Source organism: Vitis vinifera, chromosome 2, assembly GCF_030704535.1.
Source record: "Vitis vinifera cultivar Pinot Noir 40024 chromosome 2, ASM3070453v1".
In the NCBI taxonomy this organism is placed as follows: Eukaryota; Viridiplantae; Streptophyta; class Magnoliopsida; order Vitales; family Vitaceae; genus Vitis; species Vitis vinifera.
Window position 1 is genome coordinate 8,200,478 of NC_081806.1, and position 22,733 is coordinate 8,223,210.

Here is a 22,733-nt window from a genome sequence, read left to right on the forward strand (position 1 = left end):
GTCTTTCATTAATTGTCTATCATAATAATGTTATTAATTGTTTATCATAATTGTTGGTGTTGTACCAACTAGATATAGGTCTATCTAGCTTCAGACGGACTTTTTCTCTATATAAAAGGATGTCTGAATAAATGGTTCGAGCACGCCCCTTCAAAACTTAAGTTAGAATATAGTAAGAGTAAATCCAACTGTTTTGAATAGTTATGTACGCGCATACCTTTTTTATACTTCTCGATGGGTTTTTATAGAACATATGGCATTATCGTCACTATCGTTGATTGTGCATTTACATTTATCAATGTCATTAATTGTATGTAACAACTAATTGACATAGATTTTTTGGTGTAAATGTTATATAGATTGTCGTTCGAGCATTGAGTGTGATTAATCATTTGTCCAATGCTTTAAATTTTCCATTAGGTTGATTTGTTTGTCTGGAAGTTTCAATTGATTTGATCTGTCTATTCCATCTGACATTGAGAAATAAGGAAATTTATTTATCCGCTTACGTTTGATGAACCTTATCTTGGTCCAAACAGATTATATGTTTTTCTTTCACAGCCAAAGGGTTTTGAGCTTAGAAAGGACATATGGAGGGAAGTTTCCCACAATGATAATATTATAATCTAAAAAATGAAAAGAAAATAAAAGAAAAATCTCTATGGGATTGTAAGAACTACATTTTCATATAAAAAAAATAGAGTAAAAAAAAAGTTATTCACGTAGAGACAAAAAGGAAATTAAGTATATATTAAGATAATTATTTTAGGAAAAGTAACATAGTAACTTTAAAAGATAACTAAGGGTCCATTTGGCTATGTTTTTTAAAAATGTTTTCAAAATAGAGAACAAAAAACAGCTTTTATGTAATTTTTTTAAAATTAGAGTGTTTGACAAAATGTTTTAAAAAATAGTTTTTTAAGACAAAAATAAGAAACTTGTTTGGATGAAAGAATTTGTATAATTTTAAAAAACAATGTATTACCTTTATTTTATAAAAATTTATAAAATTAATCTATAATAATATGAAATCAAATTCAAGTTAAGTCTTATTAAAAAATAAAAATTAAATCCACAATTATATATGAGTTATAGATAAATATTTTTTTATTGTAGTGAAACAAAAAATTATATAAGATAAAAATAATTTTAATATCAATTTTTAATACAAGTCAAATAAGTACTTTAATTAATTTTTATTTTATTTTTTGTTTTATCATGATTTCTTACGTTTTTTTAGAAACTTTTTTAAAGTTAAAGAATCAAAAAAAGTTTTTAAATGTTTTATAAATTTAAGGATATTTGGTAAATTACTATTATAAAATGATTTTAAAAATAAAAATCTAAAAGACTTGTTCGGATAAATTATTTTAAAAAATATATATTTTGATTTTGTAAAAACATTTTAAATTCAATTTATATAATATTAATTAATTAAATTTAATTGAAGTCTTGTTGAAAATGAAATTAATTTTTTAATTAAAAATAAATAATATATATATATTTTAGTAAAACATAAATAGTAATATTATAATAAAATCATGAATTATATTTTTAGTAGAAAATATATTATTTTATTATATGTTATAAATATATATATTATTAATAAATTTATGGTATTAATAAGTTTATTATTTAAGTTTATATTATTTTTTTAAATTAATAGACTTGTTAACAAATCCAATGCATTAAGTTTTATTTAATTTGGAGTTAATTTGGTATGACGAATAAAAAATTTGAAAAATAATAATTCTATATATAAGATAAATAATAGAGTGTGTACATTTTCTATTGTTTTTAAAAACAGGTGAAAATAACTTTTAATTGTTCTTTAAAAATTATTTTCTATTTCACTTTGTTTTTAAAAACTGAAAACATAAAACAATAACCAAATAGTTTTATGAATTTTTTAAAACTATTTTATGTTTTTAAAAATGTAAAAATTGTTTTTAAAAACTCTGCCAAATAGACTCTAACAAATTATAATTTAAAATTTTTAAATTTTATTTATATAGAGAACTTAATAAATTTGTTTTATTAAATAAGTCAAATCTAATTAATGCCAAATTATTATGTTGTTAAGAGAATGAGTGTAGTAGATGTTGGCATTTTATTCCAATATATTATAATTATTAAACTTTTTGGATAGTGACTTATTCGTCATTGAAGATTCAATACTACTAGTGACTCAACTAAAATATTACAAGTAAGTTTTAAAATGTACATTTTAGTGGCAAATCGGGTGATTAAAGGGTTAAAGTAGATCAATATGTTTTTTATGAATTAAAATTGTTTAAAATAATATTTTAGAAAAATGAGGGATGCTAAAATAATGGAAACAATATTCAATTGTTGGAACAGCTCAAGTGTTTATCTAATGCTCAAGAGCCGAAGGAACTTAAGTAATGAGAAAGTGTGCTCAATCGATCATCCCGAATTTGCTAGAATATGATAGATTTATTTATTGGAAATTCACGAGCATTTATTTTTTTAATTATAGATATCGATCTCATGAGCTTGTAGGTCTATATAAATTATCTTTTAACTCGTTTGGGGTTTGACACTTAGAGGGATTCAACTCTCCTAGATAGGTTACCATACATTTGATGCAATTCATATATTGGATAGGCGTTGCACCTACTAGTCCTCACTCCTTTAATCCACCAAGAGCTACATAAAGAGATCAATTAATGTGTTTATGCTTTTAGAAATCATATTCCTACAAACATATAATTTGTTGCATTACTGATGATCATATGAGTAACATTCCTTAGACCAACTCATTCAACTATCTCCTTAAATACTTGAAACAAATTAGTTACATCCCTCAAATATTTGAAGTATCAGTGAATTTCACAAATGTTATTCCTTAGGGATAGTAAACAGGTTAATGAGTGTTCCTTGCTTATCATTTGTTCAACCATTACCTATTATTATATATCATACGTTTGCCAAAATTTCATCTTTAATATGTTAATCCACAAGTAATGGTAAGTTGGACACTTATATATATAGGACCAATTGTGGCTATAGTATCAACATCGATATGAAGTAGAAGGAATTCACAACATTAGCTATTATAAGATCTTGTATTTTTTTTTTTCTTTCATAGATTGACATATCCCTTTCAAACTGTGATGCATTACCGTCGTATAGATGTTCATATTCATAAGCATTTTGAGCTGCATTTCCAAATTTCATAAAGTCATATCAAGGATTTTCCATTCAAAAATTAACATTAAGATAAACTAATTAAAATATTATATTTGACTCCAACAAGATGTTGTTTGTTTTTTATGAATTCCCCCATATTTCATATAAAATTATTATTTTTGTCATATTTTATTTTATTTTGTGTTTTTGTTTGTTTTGACTCCCAATAACCAAAAACCCTAAACCTAACCAAAATAAGGTCTTATAGGAAAACACCATATGTTCTACAAGAATTATTTAAACTGTATTTTATTTTACTCAATTCCCCATTTTTCTATTTTTTTATATGAAAAAGTAGTTTTTAGTTTTTACAATCCCATGGAGATTTTTCTTTTATTTTATTTTCCTTTTTTAAATTATAATATTATTATGATAGACAATTAATGAAAAATATAAAATGGATTGAATATAATTCTTATAAATAAATTAAAATATATTTTTTTTGAAAAATTTAATTTTGTTGTATTAAAAGACTAATTATTAAATGCTTTGATTTCAAGGAAATTAAATTAGAGTTTAATAATAATTCTACAATAAAAATAAAATAAAACATTTATAAAATTTTACAATTCATAAGAGAAATATAAATTAATAGAAAAAAATAGAGTTTTTTTTTTTTTTTTGAGTAATTTTATTTTATTATTTTTTCATTAGTAATTTGTGAGCGCACGCGAGGGGCAGACGATGCCACGCCCACACCATTGATTTTTCTAGAGTTGTTAGGGTTTATTTACTGCCGTCAACAAAATCACTCCTCTTTTAATAGTCCGCGACACTCTTCTCGTCCATCAACTCCCTCCTCTCCTTCTCTCTTCTCTTTCATCTGTATTTGCCCTAACCTCTTTCGCTGAACATATCAACATATACTCTCATCTCTATCGCTTTTTACCCTCATCTACATTCTCCCTGGCGAACGGTGGACGAAGAAAGAGGAATCTGCGGTTCCAAAACCCTAGAAATCAGTGAGTGCTTCGTTGTTCACACATTCAATGATTCAATTACTCCTTTCTTGGTTTCAATTTTTTATTTTTGGTTTTGGTTCTTGTTATTCCCGTTCAATTATTGAGAAGATCGGCGGCGATTTATGTTTCTGTTTGTCAATTTTTATTGGTTAATGAAAAAGCCCTGTAGTTATTGGTGCTGTTGGTTTTAGCTCTACTGCTTACCGATGGAACATTTACTTTTGGAATCGGGTTTTTCTTTGAACTGATTTTGCTTCATGTATTATTTGCAACTCTTGGCGATAATCGTGTAAATTTAGAGGTTCTCTGGAAAATGAAAGTAGTTAATTTGGATGATTCTTGGCGTTGTTGAGGTTTTTTCCGTTGAGGGATTAAATCAGGGCGTGATTTGGATCTGAATTATTCCCTTAGGGCTCCCTAAATCAGTAATCATTTGTATTGAATTTTTTATTTCATGTTTTATTATTAAAATTAGTTTTGATGGTTGATATCAGTAGCGATGAATTTGCTATGGCCATGTAATATCTTATTTGTACTTTTGTTTCTCTAATCTTTTGATCTTCAGGATATATCGTTTATGCACAAACCATTTTTTGTGGTAAAGATGCCGGATTTATGAGTAACCTTTATTATTTCAGTTGAAATGATCCAGATTCAAGACAGGATCTTGTGTTTATTTGGCACCTTCAAATTAGATCAAGAATGATATTTGATGCCTATTATGCACTCTAGTTATGCTTGTGCAGAAGATATTGCAATTATGATTTATGTTTTATTTGGTTAAGTTAAGCCTTATCAAATTTTTTAAAATTGGTTTTCTGAATTTGGCGTTGAAGTGTATTGCCTTTTCCTGTTAGTCCTGTCTTTCATTATTTTTAACCTTAGATGCATGAAGTTTTTGCCCTTGATGCTGCCATGTGGATTATCTGTGTACTCCTATAACTGCTTGAAAACTCGTGTTAGATGGGATTACCATATTCCAAGTATTTTATGATTATAATTGTCATAGTTGCTGCTATTTTAGAATCTGGATTTTTTATGTGCATTTTATAAAATTTTTCTTGATATGCTTGCTGGGAATGTCATTGACCAGGGGACTTAGGTAGGCTTGCTTTTTCAATCTACATTGTTGAGCAGGACAAGTTTCTTCATTTTTCATTTTTTAATTTTAATTTTTATAAAATGGCTGAATTTGATTGTAAATGTTGATTATCTTAATGAGCAATTGCCTTTGGATCATTTGGTTTGGATGTCTCAATGAAATTTTGACCATCTGAACAAAAAATTAGAAAAAGCACTTGAAATCATCTAACGAAAGATATAGTCCTCAGAAGCATCAGGTAAAAATTAATGCAATGATACAAAATTCCAATATGTAATAAGAAATTTCAAGAATAGAAGTGTAGAAACAACTATATATTCTATGTTTTACTATTTGGGTGCTGAGAAACTCAGAAACTGAAAGAAAATATGAAGACCTTTTTTTGGTGATGATAAATTCCTTAAATTTTTCTTTAAGAAAATGGAAAAATGAATTGTTTTACCCTAATTTTTCTAAGGTGCGCCTTTTATAATAGGCTATAGATTCAAGGCATGGTTTTTGGAGCACAAGGTGTAACATTGTACAAAGTTTTTCTGTATTCTGAATAAGTTTTCCATCTGCTAAAGAATTGGAAATGCTTAATAAATGCATCTGAAGAAGTGTGAGAAGTAGGAGTCAGAATGAACATGTGTAGGAGCATAATAATAGGGCACTTTATTGTTTGCAAAAGTAAGCAAGAAAATAGTGGTAATTGCATGTACTTATGGCTAATACACCTGCTCACAGAATATTTTGCAACAATGGAAATGGTATGTTACCTGTATCCGCCCTGCCTTGGTTGATGCATAAAGCCTACCAGTCTCAAATATAAGTGCATAATTAGTAGAAGTTTATGTATGATAAATTTTTAATAATTTGACAAAATATGACACACATGATTAAAAAACAAACGGATCTTGAAAGTATTCTTTATGCTGGTTCATGCACATAAACACTTGATTCAAAGTTCCTATTAAAAGACCCGAGTAAAGGTTTGTGCTGGCTATCAACCTGGCACAATCTTCCTTTCTTTGAATCAGAAATTGGTTGTGTGATACGACAAAGCCCTAAATTTTTAATAATATATCGTGCTTTTCTAGAACATAAAGATGGTTATCCTAAAAATTTCCACTTTTCTTTGCCTGAACTATTGCATTATTTTTATGCAACTAGCTTAAGCCTAGTGAAAGAATTCTTGTATAAGCCTGTAGAGTATGAATTCTTGATGGGTCACATTTTAGTGTCTAAGCATGGACCATGGTTGAGTTTATTCAAGACGTTTGGTTGAGATTCTATCGTGAATGTAGAAAATTATTTATTAGAAACCAGAGGAGAGAAAAGTAAATGCTTTCGTCATTGTGCCTATACTGCTTGTGGATCTAATGTTAACTCCTTTTTAGAAGTTCTGCAAGGCCAATGTCCATTAATCAGAATACGTCTCCATGTTGCCCACACTTGTAGATACGTCTAAAAAGAATGATGATATTTGGATGGTTATATTCTTTTGACAACTATAAACTCAATGTGCAAGGATTTGTGTGAGAACTAGGTAGTATTGTGCTTTTACATTTTTGTTAAATAAGTACACTTTTCTAATAGTTATTTGCTTATATGTAGTTCCATATTTTACACTATTATATTTGCTGCTTATGATTTGCACATTATTTCAAATGACTATTGACCTGGTGCTTTATTGATTAGACCTTTACAGATAACTGTTAGGTGGAATGATAATTGAATCAATAGGCATTAGAGTAAGTGATGAAATCAATATTACCTTATAGATTATGATGCTGCTTAACCACATTGGTTGCCTTAGTAGTGCCACTGACATGATACTTGAATCTTCGCCATGCATGCTTCCACCTTATGTAGCTAAGTTGCTTACACAACATCTTGGTTACCAACTTTCATTTTCGCTTAATTGTGCGAGATAATATTTTGCTCGCTGTATCACTTTGTGATAATATTCTTGAATTCTGCCTGGTGGTTTTCTACTATCAGGAACATTTTTTTTTTTTGTGTTAAAGAGGTTTCAAGATGGGTGTTTCTGGAAAGGATTTGATTTTTGAGGATTCCAGTAAAAGCGGAGGCCATGTCATGAGAATTGGTTCTTGGTTCATCATGGCATAACTATATCTGTTTGTGCATCCATTACAGGAAAGGTTTCCATACATTCTGCTCCTGAAACTTCTGAAAGATCATCAAGAGCCTCGCAGGGGTATTGCTGACGGGTCTGGCAAGAAATGGATCCAGGTCGCTATGGTCTCCAGCAAGGATGGGATAATAACAGCGTAATTGTGGTTTCCTCCTTAATCACCTATATGGGATGATAATACAAGAAATTAGGGCTCTTCTGATTGTCCATTTTTTATGGCATCTCATCCTTAAGAACAATGAGAGAAAGCCGTGGGGCATTGAGGATATGGAATGGATTTGCCTACCTCGTACCATGATTATTTGTTGCTGACATAGCTTATTCTCTTGAATCCACAGGCTTTGGAGGGGTATGGAGCTGTTCATGACGCAAACTTCCGGTGAGTGCTGAATCAGATTATCATCGCAAGGGTAATTTAGTTGCTCATGGGTAAAGTGTGTATTTAAATTGTTTGTTTGACAGATGTTCTTTTTAGTTGCAGTGGTATGTATTTCATGCAATCTTGCAATATGCTTGTTTTTTATTTGCATTAATTTTGCTTTGCTATGTGACTTCTATATAAGAGATATTTGATGGCTCTCTGAATTGTAGTTTTTCTGGTATATATGCTTACTTTTGTTGTACGACATATCTTTTCTTCCATCCCACCTTACATTCTTTTGGCAGGGTTGGTGGTTCATATGATGATAGGAGGTTCCTAGATGAGCGGTTCTCAAGGGATAATGTCTATCCAAGGAATGCCTTCCATCGAGATATACTAGAGAGAGAGAACTACCCCCCTCCTCCATCTGCAGTTGGTCTTTGGCCTCAAACAAGAAGAAGAAGCTATGAGGAGGAATATTCACTTGACAGGGAATCTAGACGACATGAGAAGCCATACCTGGATTCTTACCATGAAATGGATACTTTTCGTGAAGCGGACAAGTACCATGAAGTTGATACATTTCAAGAATATGATAAGTTTCGGGATGGCTATCGTGGTATTGACAACTACCGTGATCATGGATTTGATAGGCCTTCTAGGTTTGGGGCACGTGATCGAGATGATCATGCATACGATGATTATGACTATCGATCTCGTCTTTCTCATCAAAATAGGGAGGATAGTCGTGAGAGGGACTATGACTATGGCAGACATAGTTATGATTCTGATTATGATAGAGGTAGTAGGAGAGACGGTAATTGGAGGAGGCGTGAATCACGTGACCGTGAGCGGGATAAGAGAGGTTTGAGTCGAGAAAGAGATCAGAGTCCACCTAGAAAGCATGAGCGTTCTAGGTCTCGTGGACGTGAAGATCGCCCTAGGTCAAGGTCTCCTCGTGGTCGGAGCCATGGTCGAAGTCATCGAGAGGACAGCTATGATGATGGTCGACATGAAAGGAGTGAAAAACGAAGGGATCGTGAAGATAAACGTCAGCATGAACATTATTCTGTGGTATGCTTTGTAGTGTGATTTTTCATATTATTACTGTAATTTTTCTTCAAATTAAAGGGTTTTAAAGTGTGTGTTAATTTTTTGTAGGCCCCTTCTGCTACTGTTGTTGTGAAGGGTCTATCACAGAAGACTACTGAGGAAGATCTGTACCAGATCCTTGTACTATTCTACTTGATTCTTTTACTTTGAATATCATTTGGAATGCCCTCTGCCTTCCTTGTTTATAACATTCTTTCAACATTTACTGTTATTAGGCTGAATGGGGACCCCTTCGGCATGTTCGTGTGATTAAAGAACGAAGTTCTGGCATATCTCGAGGATTTGCTTTTATTGATTTTCCTTCTGTGGTACCACTTTTGCATAACCATTTAATAGTTGGTGTTTGGCTATATGAATGGAATATAAGAAGCCCATTGTTGTGAAATAGGGAGCAGCACGTGTGATGATGGATAAAATTGGAGATGATGGTCTTGTTGTGGATGGCAGGAAGCTTTTCTTTGAGTACAGGTATATTCCTTTGACAAGCTTGATTTAGTAAAACAATTCAGTGCTGGTCTTGTTTGTTGAATCACTTTTATTGTAGTTATATGTTATTCCTTGGAGGGAATGAAGATGTGATAACTTCTGATAAAATAAAAAATGAAATAAAGATGTGATTATTTGTGGCCTGTTTAATGCATATTTTGTGCATATGTTTTTGTATGCTTATATGTATTTATAGTGAGGAAAGTTTTAATCCTTGGACGAATAGAGGTGTACAAAGGATAATTTCAGATGCACCCATTTATTATTTTGCATGTGATTGTATTAGCATCTCTATAAAAAATATGAATTTTTGATCTTATTCCTTTGTTTGTTTGTTTGTTTGTTTTTTTTTTAATCTTCTTATTAAGTAATGATTAGCTACTGCTTTTATCTTAATGCATTTTAGAACTTGCCTTAGCATCTTTAACTAAGAGACATGGTTATAGTTTCTTATTTGTTAACATAAACAATCTCTACACTGCATGATGTTGGAGTAGTCTAGACTTCAGTGGGTAATAAGATCTGAGCTATGTTATATTTTAATATTGCCATTTGGGACTTGTGTGGATATTCTAACAGTTCTGTTTCTTCTCTGCAATGAAATTATTCCTCAAGAGTAATTTTAGCACATCTACTCTTATGTAGGACTTTTATCTGCAAGTGTATTTATTGCTAGTTGGAACTTCATTTTGTTGCAGTAGCAAGCCAACTGGGGGGGCAGGTGGACCGTTTGGACAGGAGAACACATTCAAATCAGGTCATATTAACCATAAAAGCATGACAGTACCATCAGACTGGATGTGCATCATATGTGGCTGTGTCAATTTTGCCCGGCGTACATCCTGCTTTCAGGTTCTGTGCTTGTTCTTCTCTCCTTATGCTATAGCCTTCCTTGATACTGTTTCCTTTATTCTTTCTTGGTCAAGTTATCAGCGAGTTTTCTCGTTTCTGTAGACCATCCTCACTCAGAAGGATTTTATTGTTTAGTTGGATATTCAAAACTTTCCCATAATGTCTAAAAGTAGAGTATTCTGGTTAGACTGCAATGAGACTAGACAGGATAGTAAACATAAAGAAATTATGAACATAATGAGAAGTAGAGTCCCTGGTCTTCCCTAATTGGGAGCCTCCGACATTTTGATTGTATGCCTCTTATTGTGGAGAATCTTGCATTTCAAGAGTTTGAATATCATCAACTTTGTTCTTTATCACTATCTTCTCATAGGTCTGGTCTTTCGTGAGCTTTCACTGTTCTAATGACTGAATGATAAGCCAAATAGATTATATGCCTGATGGATTAGGAGGTGCCTACCTTGTACCTTGGATTTCCCTATCTTTAGCATTTTTGAACCAGTTGGTGACATGGCATAGGCTGTGCCAAAGCACCACTTTGGAGGCCAACACCTGTGCCACGATTTTTGTTGCAAGTTTATGGTCTCCGTGTTGGATGTCCCATAAGAATGTTGACCATTGGCCTTTCACCTTTGTCACATTTTTGCCTGCTACTTGGCTGTTAATTGTTGCTGGATATTAGAGCATGTCTGCTGCACATGGTTGCTCATGGTTACACTATTCTTCGATAAAGAATTCTATCATTTTGGTCCAACCTACTATATATAGAGCATGGCCATGAGAGAATAACCTTTTGTCTAAACCAGAAGGGGCTATAATATATTACCCTACATTTGATTAGCGTTCAGAGCATCAAGTCACTGAATCCTTTTTTTGCTCCCTCTTAATGCAGTGTAATGAAGTCCGGACTGATGAATCTCCACCAGCAGATATAGCATCATCAAATGCAACATCGCTAGGAAAGAAAGGATCAGAGGCAGGTTGGAACACTCCATTGCTTTTAATTGGCATGCATTAAGCATTATATTCATTGTAATTTGCTAAGTTGATATGTAATCAGGTCCTATCCATGTTTTGGTTGTTCGAGGTTTGGATGAAAATGCTGATGAGGAAATGCTTCGTTATGAATTTTCTAAACATGCTCCAATCAAGGTACTCAAGTGTGGTTATTTTGTTAATACTGGTTTTCAATTTTACATCTTCTAAGTTTTTCTTGCTAATTTTAATTTGCAGGATCTTCGACTTGTTCGAGATAAATTCACTCATGTATCAAGGGGATTTGCATTTGTACATTTTCATTCGGTATGCCCACTTAACTGGTTTGAGCCAGTTTGAATTTCTTTTCTATTAGACTTTGAACCCTATGAAGTGAGAACATGTTTCTGAGGTTTTAGGTAACATGTACAATGTAGAAAAATATGGAATCAATATATAAAACTGGAAACTAAGATAGCACTGATGAAATCTAGAGTTAACTTCAACATATGCTTTCTATGTCAAATCAAGGGCCCAGCCACAAAACAAGTGTTTTTTACATCATGAGATAATTTCTCATCGAAAAGCCATTATATGCTATGCCCTTCTATATCTAATATGATGTTGCTGGGAGGTTTTCACTTTTAGTTATGGCCCCAGATTTATCCAAACTTGAAGGTGGCCACAGATGATGTGGTTGAAACATGATGGTTGATTGTTTCAAACCAAAATGCAACAACAATTAGTAAACCTAACTAATCTTAAAGCATGAGGGAGGATGACATATAAGCTTGCATATAAGTTTCTATCAATTTCTTTTTTATTGAAATTATTGTATAGAAATAAAATGATCCTGAATAAAGGTGATTGGATGTCATCTTTCTCCTATATGGTGTTCTGAGTCTAGGCTGTTAAAAGTTAACATATCTATGATATGAAGTGCCCTTCTAGATTGTCCAATCTTATAAGAGAATGACAGATACCTCATTTTTGTCATTTGTTCTTTTATTTGGTGCCTGGGTCTGCTCATCAAGATGCAGACACCATCTCCAAAAAAGGGAGCCCCTTGATTTTGAACAGTACTTTGAGAACTCTATGTCTGCCTTAAATGTTTTGTACCCTTGTAGCATGCCTTGCTATTATTTTATTTTTTTGCCACTAACAAAATCTATAGCTTAGATTTGCTCTGAATTTTTTCTGAAGCTGAAAGAAGGCTTTTGACATTTTTTTCCTCTTCCAGGTAGAGGATGCTACCAAAGCTCTTGAAGCAACAAATGGAACAACTCTGGAGAAAAATGGGCAGATTTTACGGGTAGCTTATGCAAAAAGCATTCTGGGTCCTGGATCAGGCACAACAGGATCTTCACAATCAAGCAGCCTTGCAGCAGCTGCAATTGAGGCAGCTACATTTGCTCAACAAGTTAATGATCTACCTTTCTAATTCTTTCTTTCTATCCAAGTTTCCATTTTCTGAACAGTTGTTTTAAACTTGCTACTGGGCCCACTTGGTCTTTTTATGCCTCTTCAATGCCCCTGCATCAGATTTTGCAACTCAACTTAATGCCTTTCTTGTGAGTCCTTTTATTTGTCATGGAAGTTGCTATGATCCTGTTGTGCTTGAAATTCATATGATTGACCAGAGAGCATCCAATGACAGTCGATCTGCTTGCTGATATTTGTAGTTTCATAGTCTCATATTTGACTTTGGGTTCTTATCAGCTGTGTTGTATAAATTCAAAGAGGCTTTCTTTACGATTTTCATGTGACCTCAAAAATTGATATTTATGCTCCCTTGTTTTCATCCTTAGTATGATGCTGTTGGATGGGCGCCTAAAGAATATAATCCAGATGACAAACAGTCTACTGGTGGGCAGGATCGAGGAAACGGTGACCCTGCAGGTCAAAAGGATGGTTCAGCTCCACAGTCTGGTTTTGTGTGGGATGAAACATCTGGCTATTATTATGATGCTGCTTCTGGGTTCTACTATGATGGAAACACAGGTTGGTATCTTGTGTGCTTGCTTATTTGGAAGCGTCCTGTGAAACTGCAGAATTTTGCATGAATTGCAGACCTATTAATAAGCAATTCTACTCAGTTCTGTTCTCTTCACACAATTCACTTACTTTTTTTTCGATAGGCAACAAGAAATAACATACATGGTAAGCAGTTCTACTCAGTTCTGTTCTCTTCACACCATTCACTTCTTTTGGGTAGGCAACAAGAATAATATATAACACACACACACACACACACACCCCATTCACTTACTTTTTTTTTTTGGATAGGTAACAAGAAATAATATGTATGACAAGCAGTTCTATTCTCTCTTTCTCTCTCTCTCTCTCTCTCTCTCTCTCTCTCTCTATATATATATATATATATATATGAAAAGCACCTGAACCCCATTGACTTCCTGCAGTGCCTCTGATTTGATTTTTCTGTTAACTATCTGCGGTCATCATATGTTAGCTTTTGCATGTCTTAGAGAGAAAGGCCTTGCCTTCTGACCTCTTTTTGTCTGCCTGGTGTTGCATTATCTAGTTATGCATTAGTGTTTCCTCAAAGCAGTTGAGGAAGTATTATTTTTAGTTATTGAAATTCTTATATGCCTTTTAATATATTGGTGATGCTATGGTCCATTATCCATAGTCTTTAAGAGGGGAAGGACAGAGTGGTAAATCCACAATAGAACTTGGTAAAAAATCATGTTCAAGGTGGAGTGATGTTGCTAGTTAGCTGATACACATGTTGCAACTTGCTAGTTAGAATTGTGTGAACATTTTAATCCAACCTTATGTGGCAAACCTTGCATAGTTGCAAATACACAACTTGTGTGCACAAACTTTGAAAGATGTCTATTACCTTTGATGTGATGGAGTGTTTGGTTCACTTTTTGAAAGATATTTTATTTGATCCCTTTTTCTTTCTTCTAGAGATTGGTTGGGTGTTGGTTGTTTCATTCTGTTTGATTTTATTGCATGTACAGGGTCCTATTATTTTTTTCTTGTTTCTTTCTAGCCTTTTGGCACCATTTATATGTTTCCTGTGTACTGGCGGTCCACCCCACTTTTTTGATTGAGGCTTGTCAATATATTCTTTTTGTTTCCTATCAGAAAAAGGAAAAAAAGTTCCAATTATATTATAGATGTATTTTTTTTATAAGTAATTATATTATGGATGTTGCATATTATTTGATAAATTGACTCATTTTACATTTCAATTTCTATCTCAAAAGTCAAAATTGGAGCTCTCAACCCTAGCCCTCAAAAATTCAAATTGGTAATTTTCTCTTTTCACCCACTGCTGCTATATCCATGTTGGAATCTCCACAAAGCTCTTCATCTTCTTGACCTGAGCTTCCATGTCATCAACTACCTCATGTTTTCCTCTCTTCACATCAATCTATGCCAATGCACCACAGATCAGCAAAAGCTTAATTTCCTTTCATGAAAATATCAAAGAACCAGATCTGTAATGTCCTCCTGTTCTCTCATCCGTTTGTTTTATCCCCTCTTTATCCAAAGAAAAGAACTTCAACTGATTTGAAAGTCATTGACTTATTAATAATTGAATCTTTGTTTTTTTCCCCTCTCGTTTTTTGTTTGGTTGGTGGAAAACATGAGAAAGGTATAAGGGTCTATTTGGGAATGTTTCCAAAAAATTCTCAAAAAACAGTTTTAAAAAATAATTCTCTGATGTTTTCTAAAACAAATATATGTTTGAGAACTTAGAATGTTCTCAACCCTTTTTTTTATGTATATTTTCAAATATTTCTTAAAAATTACTTTTATATAGTGCTTTATCTTCAATCATTTTTCATATTTGTACAATTAGTTTTTAGAATAGCCCTTAGAAAATAAGTAAAAACAACAGAAGACATTTAAAATATGTTATCCGAAAATACCCTGTTTTCAAAACAAGTTCTCAGAAAATGTTTTCTGTCAAAGAATTTCCAAATGTTTTCGATTTTGGAAAAACAGTTCCCAAACAGGCTTTAGGAGTTTTGATGTTTTTGGGTTTTCTTCTGTTTTTTGGTTTTTGTATGGAAGTGTTACTTGATTCCCCTCTTTATTACTGTCCTGTTTCAATATTGATTTGATTTGTCAAGGACTTGTTTTATTTTTCAGTTGTTTGTTCAATTTTTGTATTATGTTCTCCCTTAAAAAAATAAAATAAAATCTATGTAGTTGGTCGAACCTGTCCAGCCTGAGTCTGACAGCAAAGCCTGCCAGACCCGAGTATTGTCCAAGCAACCTGAGCCTGACCCGAGCTTTAATCCTGAATTCAAAAAATTGACATTGGGTTGAACATGGATTGAACACATTGGTTTTGAAGTCAGGTTGGGTTGAGATTCATTTATTAGGTTGGGCTCAGGTTCTAATATCAGTTGGACTTTGGTTGATACTGGACCTGACCTTTTTTTTTTTTTTTGATAGGTAAAAGGTATTCTATTAAAAAAGAGACACCAAGAAGGCGACTCAAGAAATACAAACCTATACACCCTCCATCAAGAAAAAGCTAAGAGCACATAAAGTCCCAACATACAATCCTAATTAGCGCCCATCCAATCAATAAAATTAGCTATAGTTAAGGGGCAATCAATTATAAACAATTTTGTTTCAGCCCAAAGAGAAAAAATAAAGGAGTATTCCAATCTTTGAATTGACACCATATCATCCTTGAAAGCCAAACAATTCCTCGCCTTCCAAACCGTCCAAAAAATATGCAGAGGAGCCGCTCTCCACACCTTCTTACGCTTTTTGCCCACAAAAGAACCATGCCAGCTTAGAAGGGTTTCCTTAACAGAACAAGGCAACACCCAAGATACCCCCAAAATAGTAAAAAGAAGATCCCATAAGACCCTTGTTCTTGAACAATGAAGAAGGAGATGGTCTATGGTCTCCTCATTCTCAAGACACAAAAAACATCTATTTGCCAAAGCCCATCCTCTTTTCTGAATCTTGTCCAAGGTTAATGCTTTGCCCCATGTAGCCTCCCATGCAAAAAAACTAATCTTAGGCTGCACATTCGCACTCCAAATAAGGCTTGAAGGAAATCGAGCCGAACCCCCCGCCTCAATAGCCAAGTATAAAGATTTAACCGAGAATTTCCCACTCTTAGTTTCAGTCCAGGATACCCTGTCCTCCACATCCTCAATAACTCTGCTATGATGTAACCGCTCCATAAAACTTGACGCTTCCTCTACCTCCCAATCATTGAAAGCTCTTACAAAGCAAGGATTCCATCCCCCCCAACCCCCCTCCGCCAAAGAATCCCAAACATTTGCCACGCTTTCTTCCTTATCATTAGTCAAAGCAAATAGAGACGGAAAGGACGAACACAAAGGAGAATCCCCACACCATTTATCCCTCCAAAACCTCACCCTCCTTCCATTACCAACAATGAAGACCATCCTATTGCTCACTAATTCCCAGTTCATCCGTATCCCTTTCCACAACCCCAAGCCATGAGCCTCTCTCACTTCCCGAGTGGACCAACCCCCTCTCTCTTCTCCATATTTCCCTCTAATCACTTGATTCCATAAAGCTTCTCTTTCATTAGCGAACCGCCAATTCCATTTAGCAAGAAGAGCCTTGTTGAGAATTGATAGGTTTTTTACCCCTAAGCCCCCTTTCTTCTTGCTTAAGCACACCACTTCCCATCTTACAAGATGAGGCTTTCGCTCCAAATTCCCCCCACCCCACAGGAAATCCCTTTGAATCTTTTCTAGTCTCCGTCTGACTACACTCGGTAAACACAACAAAGACATAAGATAGATTGGTAAGTTCGATAACGTGCTTCGAATTAAAGTTGCCCTCCCTCCCTTGGATAAGTATTGTCTCTTCCACATTCCTAGCCTTTTACGGAATCGATCCTCCACTCCATCCCAAACTGATGTTGATTTGAATGAAGCTCCCAGGGGCATCCCCAAATATGTGGACGGCAAGCTACCCACTTTGCAACCAAACTCCCAAGCGAGGTCATCCATATTCTCTACCCTTCCGACTGGAATGATTTCACTTTTGTCCAAATTTATCCTCAACCCCGAAGCGGCCTCAAACCACATAAGCAACCAACTAAGATGAGTCAAGTGGTCTTGAGACGGCTTACAAAATACCAAAGTATCATCGGCGAACAATAAATGGGATATAAGGGCCCCTTCTTCACTCCTCCCCTTGACCCTACACCCCGATAAATAGCCTCCCTCTACAGCCCTTTGGAGAAAAGCACTAAAGACCTCCATTGCTATGACAAATAAATAAGGGGAGAGGGGATCACCCTGTCTCAATCCCTTTGAGCTTTGGAAAAATCCTGTAGGGGTTCCATTGACCAACACAGAAAAACTTGCAGTGGAGATGCACCATTTTATCCACCTGATCCATTTCTCCCCAAAACCCATTTTCTGCATAACTGCGAGAATAAATGTCCAATCCACATTATCATAGGCCTTCTCTATGTCCAACTTGCACAAGATGACACTCTCATTGTTTTTCAAAGTCGAATCAATGGCTTCATTGGCTATCAACACTGCATCTAGGATTTGTCTTCCTTCCACAAACACCCCTTGGGCCTTGGAAATCACCTTTCCAACCACCTTTTTTAGCCTATTGGCTAAGACCTTGGCCAACCACTTATACAAGCTTCCCACCAAGCTTATAGGCCTAAAATCCCCCAAATCTTCAGCTCCCACTTTTTTTGGAATTAATACCAAAAAAGTTGCATTTAGGCTCTTAACAAACTTTCCATTTTCATAGAATTCCTTGAAAAAACACAACACATCCGCCTTCACGAAATCCCAAGCAAATTGCCAGAAAGCCATAGAAAGTCCATCTGGCCCCGGAGCTTTATCCCCATTACAACTCAACAATGCATTGAACACCTCCTCTTCCGTGAACGGGCTCTCCAAAGTGTTAGCATCCAACTGATCCAAAGTCTCTAACTGCAGCCCGGATATAGAAGGACGCCAATCCCCCGAACTGGACAGCATTACCTTAAAAGCATTGCCAATCCCTTCCCTAATCTCATTCTCCTCTATGCACCAGGCTCCATTAATCTTGATTCTGTCCACGTTATTCCTCCTCCTGTGGGCATTAGCCATTTTGTGGAAGTAACCCGTATTTCTATCCCCCTCTCTCAGCCACACTTCCCTAGATTTTTGCCTCCAACTGATTTCTTCAAGTAAAACCCATTTTTTATAGTCTTCCCTCGCTTCTTTCCTAGCTTCCAGCTCTTCCATACTGGACCTGACCTAACCCACCAAGGTTTCAGTCCTACCTTTGAAATAAAGATTTAATCCTTGACAATGAGTGGAAGTTTCAAAATTATTCTGCTCTTCTTGCATAAAGACTTAGGTGGTGTTTGTTTTTTTACTTAATTCTAAATAGAACTTTAATGCTTAATAATGTTAAGTATTAGATGGTTTGTTTTTATAATATTTTATTTCTATTAAACATTAAAAGGTAAAGAAAAATCAGCATGTTATTTTTTTTATTTAGCAAAACATTTATAATAAGTTATGAAAAAATAGAAAACACAAACGACCTAAAGTCTAAAAACAAATTACTTTCAACAAAAAGTTAAAAAAACAAACACCCTCTTAATGTGGCTGGCTTATACTGTTTATTTTTTTAAGACAACATGTAACATCCTATAAAGCTAGTACTTTAGGTTGGATGATGTTTCTGGGGCACTGTCAAAACAACTATCTCTTCCCAGTCTTATCTCTAACTAATTTATGTAGCAACTGAGCAACCAAGATTTATTGTGAATTAAAATCATATTGGTAGCTTATCATATGATATATCAGCTACGGACTCTGTTTTGGAGTGAAAAGGCTCTACAGAAAATTTTGGTAAATATTTGATATTTTGGAAAGTTCTCTCATGAAAGTATTATTAGCTCTACCAATCATTTTGTCAAGGTTCTGTGCTAATATTCCAGTCCAGCACACGTGACCAGCCTATAATGAAGGAAAGAAACAGAGGTTTCATGAAATAGTATATTCTCCTGGGACTTGTGCAATGTAAACATAAATATAGTTGCATATTGATTTACTAGAATTGATGTCATAAGAATGCGCACAGAATCATGGTTACTAGAAATGGTGAGTTGGATAATGTGTCTGCTGGTTTAAATTTTGTACCATCATTTATTGTTGAGAAAAATGTTTTGAGGTTTCATTTCCATACGTGTTGTCAGCAATGCTGTTTTAATTATTATTATTTTTCCTACATCATTGCACTATGCAGGCTTGTATTATGATGGTAACGGTGGAACATGGTATTCTTATGATCACTCAACTCAGCAGTATGTCCCTTGCACTGATCAGAATGACACTAAGACATCTGGAAAACAATCTGAGTCTTCTAAGGCATCAGATAGTTCTAATAGTAGAAAAGTAGTTATCTCTGCACCAGCTGCTACCATAACATCGAATGAGAAAGCTGCCTCACTGCCAGATGCTGTCCAGGCTGCTGCTACAGCAGCAATGGCTGCAGAAAAGAAAGAGAAAGAGAAGTTAAAGGAAATAAAACTTGCTTCCAAGAGCAGCATTCTGGCTAACAAAAAGAAAATGAGTAATGTACTGACAATGTGGAAGCAGAGGAGTCATGAAGGGCAAGCAACCCGCGTGGCTCTTGATGACAACCAGCCATCTGCTGCAGTTGATGACAGGCCCAATTCTATTGGGCCATCCCCGAAAGGCAAGTTCAGAACTGATGTGGTGACTACAAAGGAGCATACAGCAGCCTCTGGAGGATTTACTACAAGCACTCCTGCCCTGACTGTTGGTTTGGAGTCTCAGGTAAAGGCTAGGCCTGTGAGTAACAGCTTAGGAGGAACTGTGATGGGAGTAATAAGGGGATCTGGAAGAGGTGTAGTGAAATCAGATACCTCATATCTGGGATCATCAGGGGGAGTTTCTACTTCTGCTCCTGCTGCATACACTGCAGGTTCATCTTCATCAATAAATTCAGATACAACCTTGACAACCCCTTTTAGAACAGACGCATCTGCATTGGGTTCTTATACTCCACCTGTGGCTGCTGGGAGTGGCAAGAGGAGGTTTTCTGAAATGCCAGTACAGTTGGCTTCTACTCAGAAGGAACAGCCTCATACTACTTATAGGGATCGTGCGGCTGAGAGAAGGAGCTTGTATGGTTCATCATCTTCTACAGGGGACAGTCTGTCTGACCTTGGGATTGGGGACTCAAGTAAGCTTGCTTCACAATATTTTTGAGTGGCATCACCCTTGATTGTGCTATAGGCTTATTTTATAAAATGTTTTCATTGTAGCCTACTGAAAAAGCCTCAAAATATTAGGAGCTGCTACACTGGGTCGCTTTTATAGTTCAATTGTCTCTTAAGTAGCCCTGGGACAGAAGCAAAATTTAGTCGCTGGATAAATCTTTTAGTTAATCTCAGTGCATGGATCCATTGTTTGCTTTATGTTCTGCACATTTGTATTAACCTGTTGGGCATCCTTTGTGTTTATTGTGCCTGCACTCTCAAGCCCGTGACTCAGCTTTCAAAAAGGGTTCTCTAGATTCAATGCCTTTCCCCCCTGGTGTTGGGGGAGGGCGTGGGATGGGAGATGCTAATGGCAATGTTCAGAGTTATGAGGTGATTACAGCGGACAAAGCAATTGATGAAAGCAACGTAGGCAATCGGATGCTTCGTAGCATGGGATGGCAGGAAGGCTCGGTACCATCTCTTCCTTGGACTTATATCCATTCCAAATGTCCATTTGTTGGTTAAAAGCCATTTAAACTCTCATCATCTTCCCTAAATGATATGAAGTAAACAACATCTTGCCTTTTCTTGTGGAAAATAAGTCAATTCTATTATTACTCAGAAACAAACCTAATTACCTTGATGGGCAATATTTAATTTGTTGACAACCATTTAGCTATATGACATTTTATGTGGATATATTTGAGTGGAATTTTGGTTTGATGTCCACAAGTCTCATGTTATGGATGATCACAGCACTTTGAAATTTTTAGTGACCGGTAGGTAGTTTTTGCTGCAAGCATACTGCGGACTCTAACATTGCATTTGGGGATTTTTTTTTTCTTCTTTGTTTTCCTATTGTTTTGATGCACAGGGTTTAGGAAAAGATGGGAGTGGCATGGTAGAGCCGGTCCAAGCACAAGCCATGGATAGTAGAGCTGGACTTGGGAGTCATCAGAAGAAGTTGGATCCAGGTCTTGAGGTGCAGCCTGGGGATAGTTATAGAACTCTCATTCAAAAGAAGGCACTTGCCAGGTTCCAAGAGATGTCTTAAAGGCTATTAGTTGAGAGCGCACAGAGAGTAAGCAGGGTCATTTTCTGGGAGGAATCAAGGAAGATTGGGCCTGAGAGCTTCATAGTTTGGCAGCCAACAAGTGGTCTCTAGTGTAAAGAAATGCTTTTAGGAAATGCTCAACTCAATTGGGAAATTGTTTGACTCATTTTTCTGCTGTAATTTGTAAAAAAATACAAATTATTTAAAGCTTTAAAATTTTGTTTAACTTGGCGTGGTCAGTTTGTCTCTCAAAAGCATATTTACCGATGCCCAGAGATATATTCAAGTCGTGGGCTTTCTCTTTGATCGGGCTTGTTTACGATAGAGTGGCTCTGCCGCCCCTAGGTGGGTCAGTTAGTGTGGATCTTTAGGTTGATTAGTAATTTTAGCTTCTTGCGGTATAGGGAGATACAGAGTGTGAAGTAAAAGTAGGAATTGGTACCAGCATAAGTAGCAATCTTCAGTAAAGGAAGAGTCATTTTGATTTTTGTGAACTCTGCATGCGGAGTGTAGATTATAGAATGGTTTGTTCAACATGGTTTGAAACTCATCAGACCAAAAACCTGACTCGAAGATATTGACCTTTGAGCCAAATTACTCCAAATGTTTGAAGGCACCTAATGAAATATATTTCAAATTGTTTTAAATTCAAAAGATTACCTTGTCCCATAACAGTGTCTAATAGTTTTTGCAGATCAGCGTGTTTTGATTCATTCAACTTATTATACTAGAATTGTGAACTGTTGAAAAGTTCGGTAAGGTTGAGGGAAAAATGAGGGTATCTCCATCATTTTACCCTCTTTTGCTTCATTGTTTCTTGCTTTCGCCCGTTCTCATTTGGTCCTCAAGGTATTGCCCTTGTTTCCATGGCTTCCTCTTGTGAGATCGCTAAATTGGTCTGGTGGTTCAAGATTCCTTCTTGCGCCAAGGCTTTGTGCCTGTTTTGCAAGGATCAGCTGTGGCCCTTGAGGAATTTGACTAGGTGTAGTGTGCACAATATGAGACCAAATTCAGCATTTTGTTTCTCAAGGAATTCGACTCATTTACCGAACTATTCAACTTCCTATCAGAGTGCTTAAACAACCTTGTAACATCTATTGAATGTCCTGATTTTTCTACATCGACTCGAAAGATATGATACTACCACTACTAGGTGTAGTAGTGGTGTCATCTACAAAACCATCATAAGCCCATGACATATATAATATTAAAAATTTCTTCACTGTGTGATATCATATACACCCTT

The 22,733-nt window shown here is 35.1% G+C and overlaps 1 protein-coding gene across 4 annotated transcripts; it reads left to right on the top strand.

Moving 5' to 3' along the window:
* The first annotated feature begins 3,950 nt into the window (after positions 1-3,950).
* On the top strand, positions 3,951-21,713 carry LOC100250662 (SUPPRESSOR OF ABI3-5). 4 transcript variants are annotated; one of them, XM_010665539.3, is made up of 16 exons: positions 3,953-4,175; positions 7,417-7,550; positions 7,753-7,793; positions 8,081-8,849; positions 8,937-9,008; positions 9,104-9,196; positions 9,277-9,356; positions 10,076-10,226; positions 11,119-11,206; positions 11,287-11,378; positions 11,460-11,528; positions 12,442-12,621; positions 13,010-13,202; positions 19,452-20,414; positions 20,714-20,904; positions 21,308-21,713. In XM_010665539.3, the coding sequence occupies exons 2-16, from the start codon at positions 7,503-7,505 to the stop codon at positions 21,485-21,487; spliced, it is 3,210 nt and encodes a 1,069-aa protein (XP_010663841.1). In that variant the 5' UTR covers positions 3,953-4,175; positions 7,417-7,502; the 3' UTR covers positions 21,488-21,713. The 4 variants fall into 4 exon arrangements, with proteins under 4 accessions (XP_010663847.1, XP_010663841.1, XP_010663836.1 ...); XM_010665534.3 differs by having other exon boundaries at positions 3,954-4,175; positions 10,073-10,226; XM_010665545.3 differs by lacking the exon at positions 21,308-21,713 and having other exon boundaries at positions 3,951-4,175; positions 10,073-10,226; positions 20,497-21,165.
* Positions 21,714-22,733: the final 1,020 nt, after the last annotated feature.

Excerpts from the sequence above, each read along its gene's own strand:
- LOC100250662 (XM_010665534.3), top strand. The coding sequence starts at position 7,503 with ATGGATCCAGGTCGCTATGGTCTCCAGCAAGGATGGGATAATAACAGC. Across the intron at positions 7,551-7,752 it reads AAGGATGGGATAATAACAGC|GCTTTGGAGGGGTATGGAGC; the intron begins GTAATTGTGGTT and ends TTGAATCCACAG. Across the intron at positions 9,197-9,276 it reads TTATTGATTTTCCTTCTGTG|GGAGCAGCACGTGTGATGAT; the intron begins GTACCACTTTTG and ends GTTGTGAAATAG.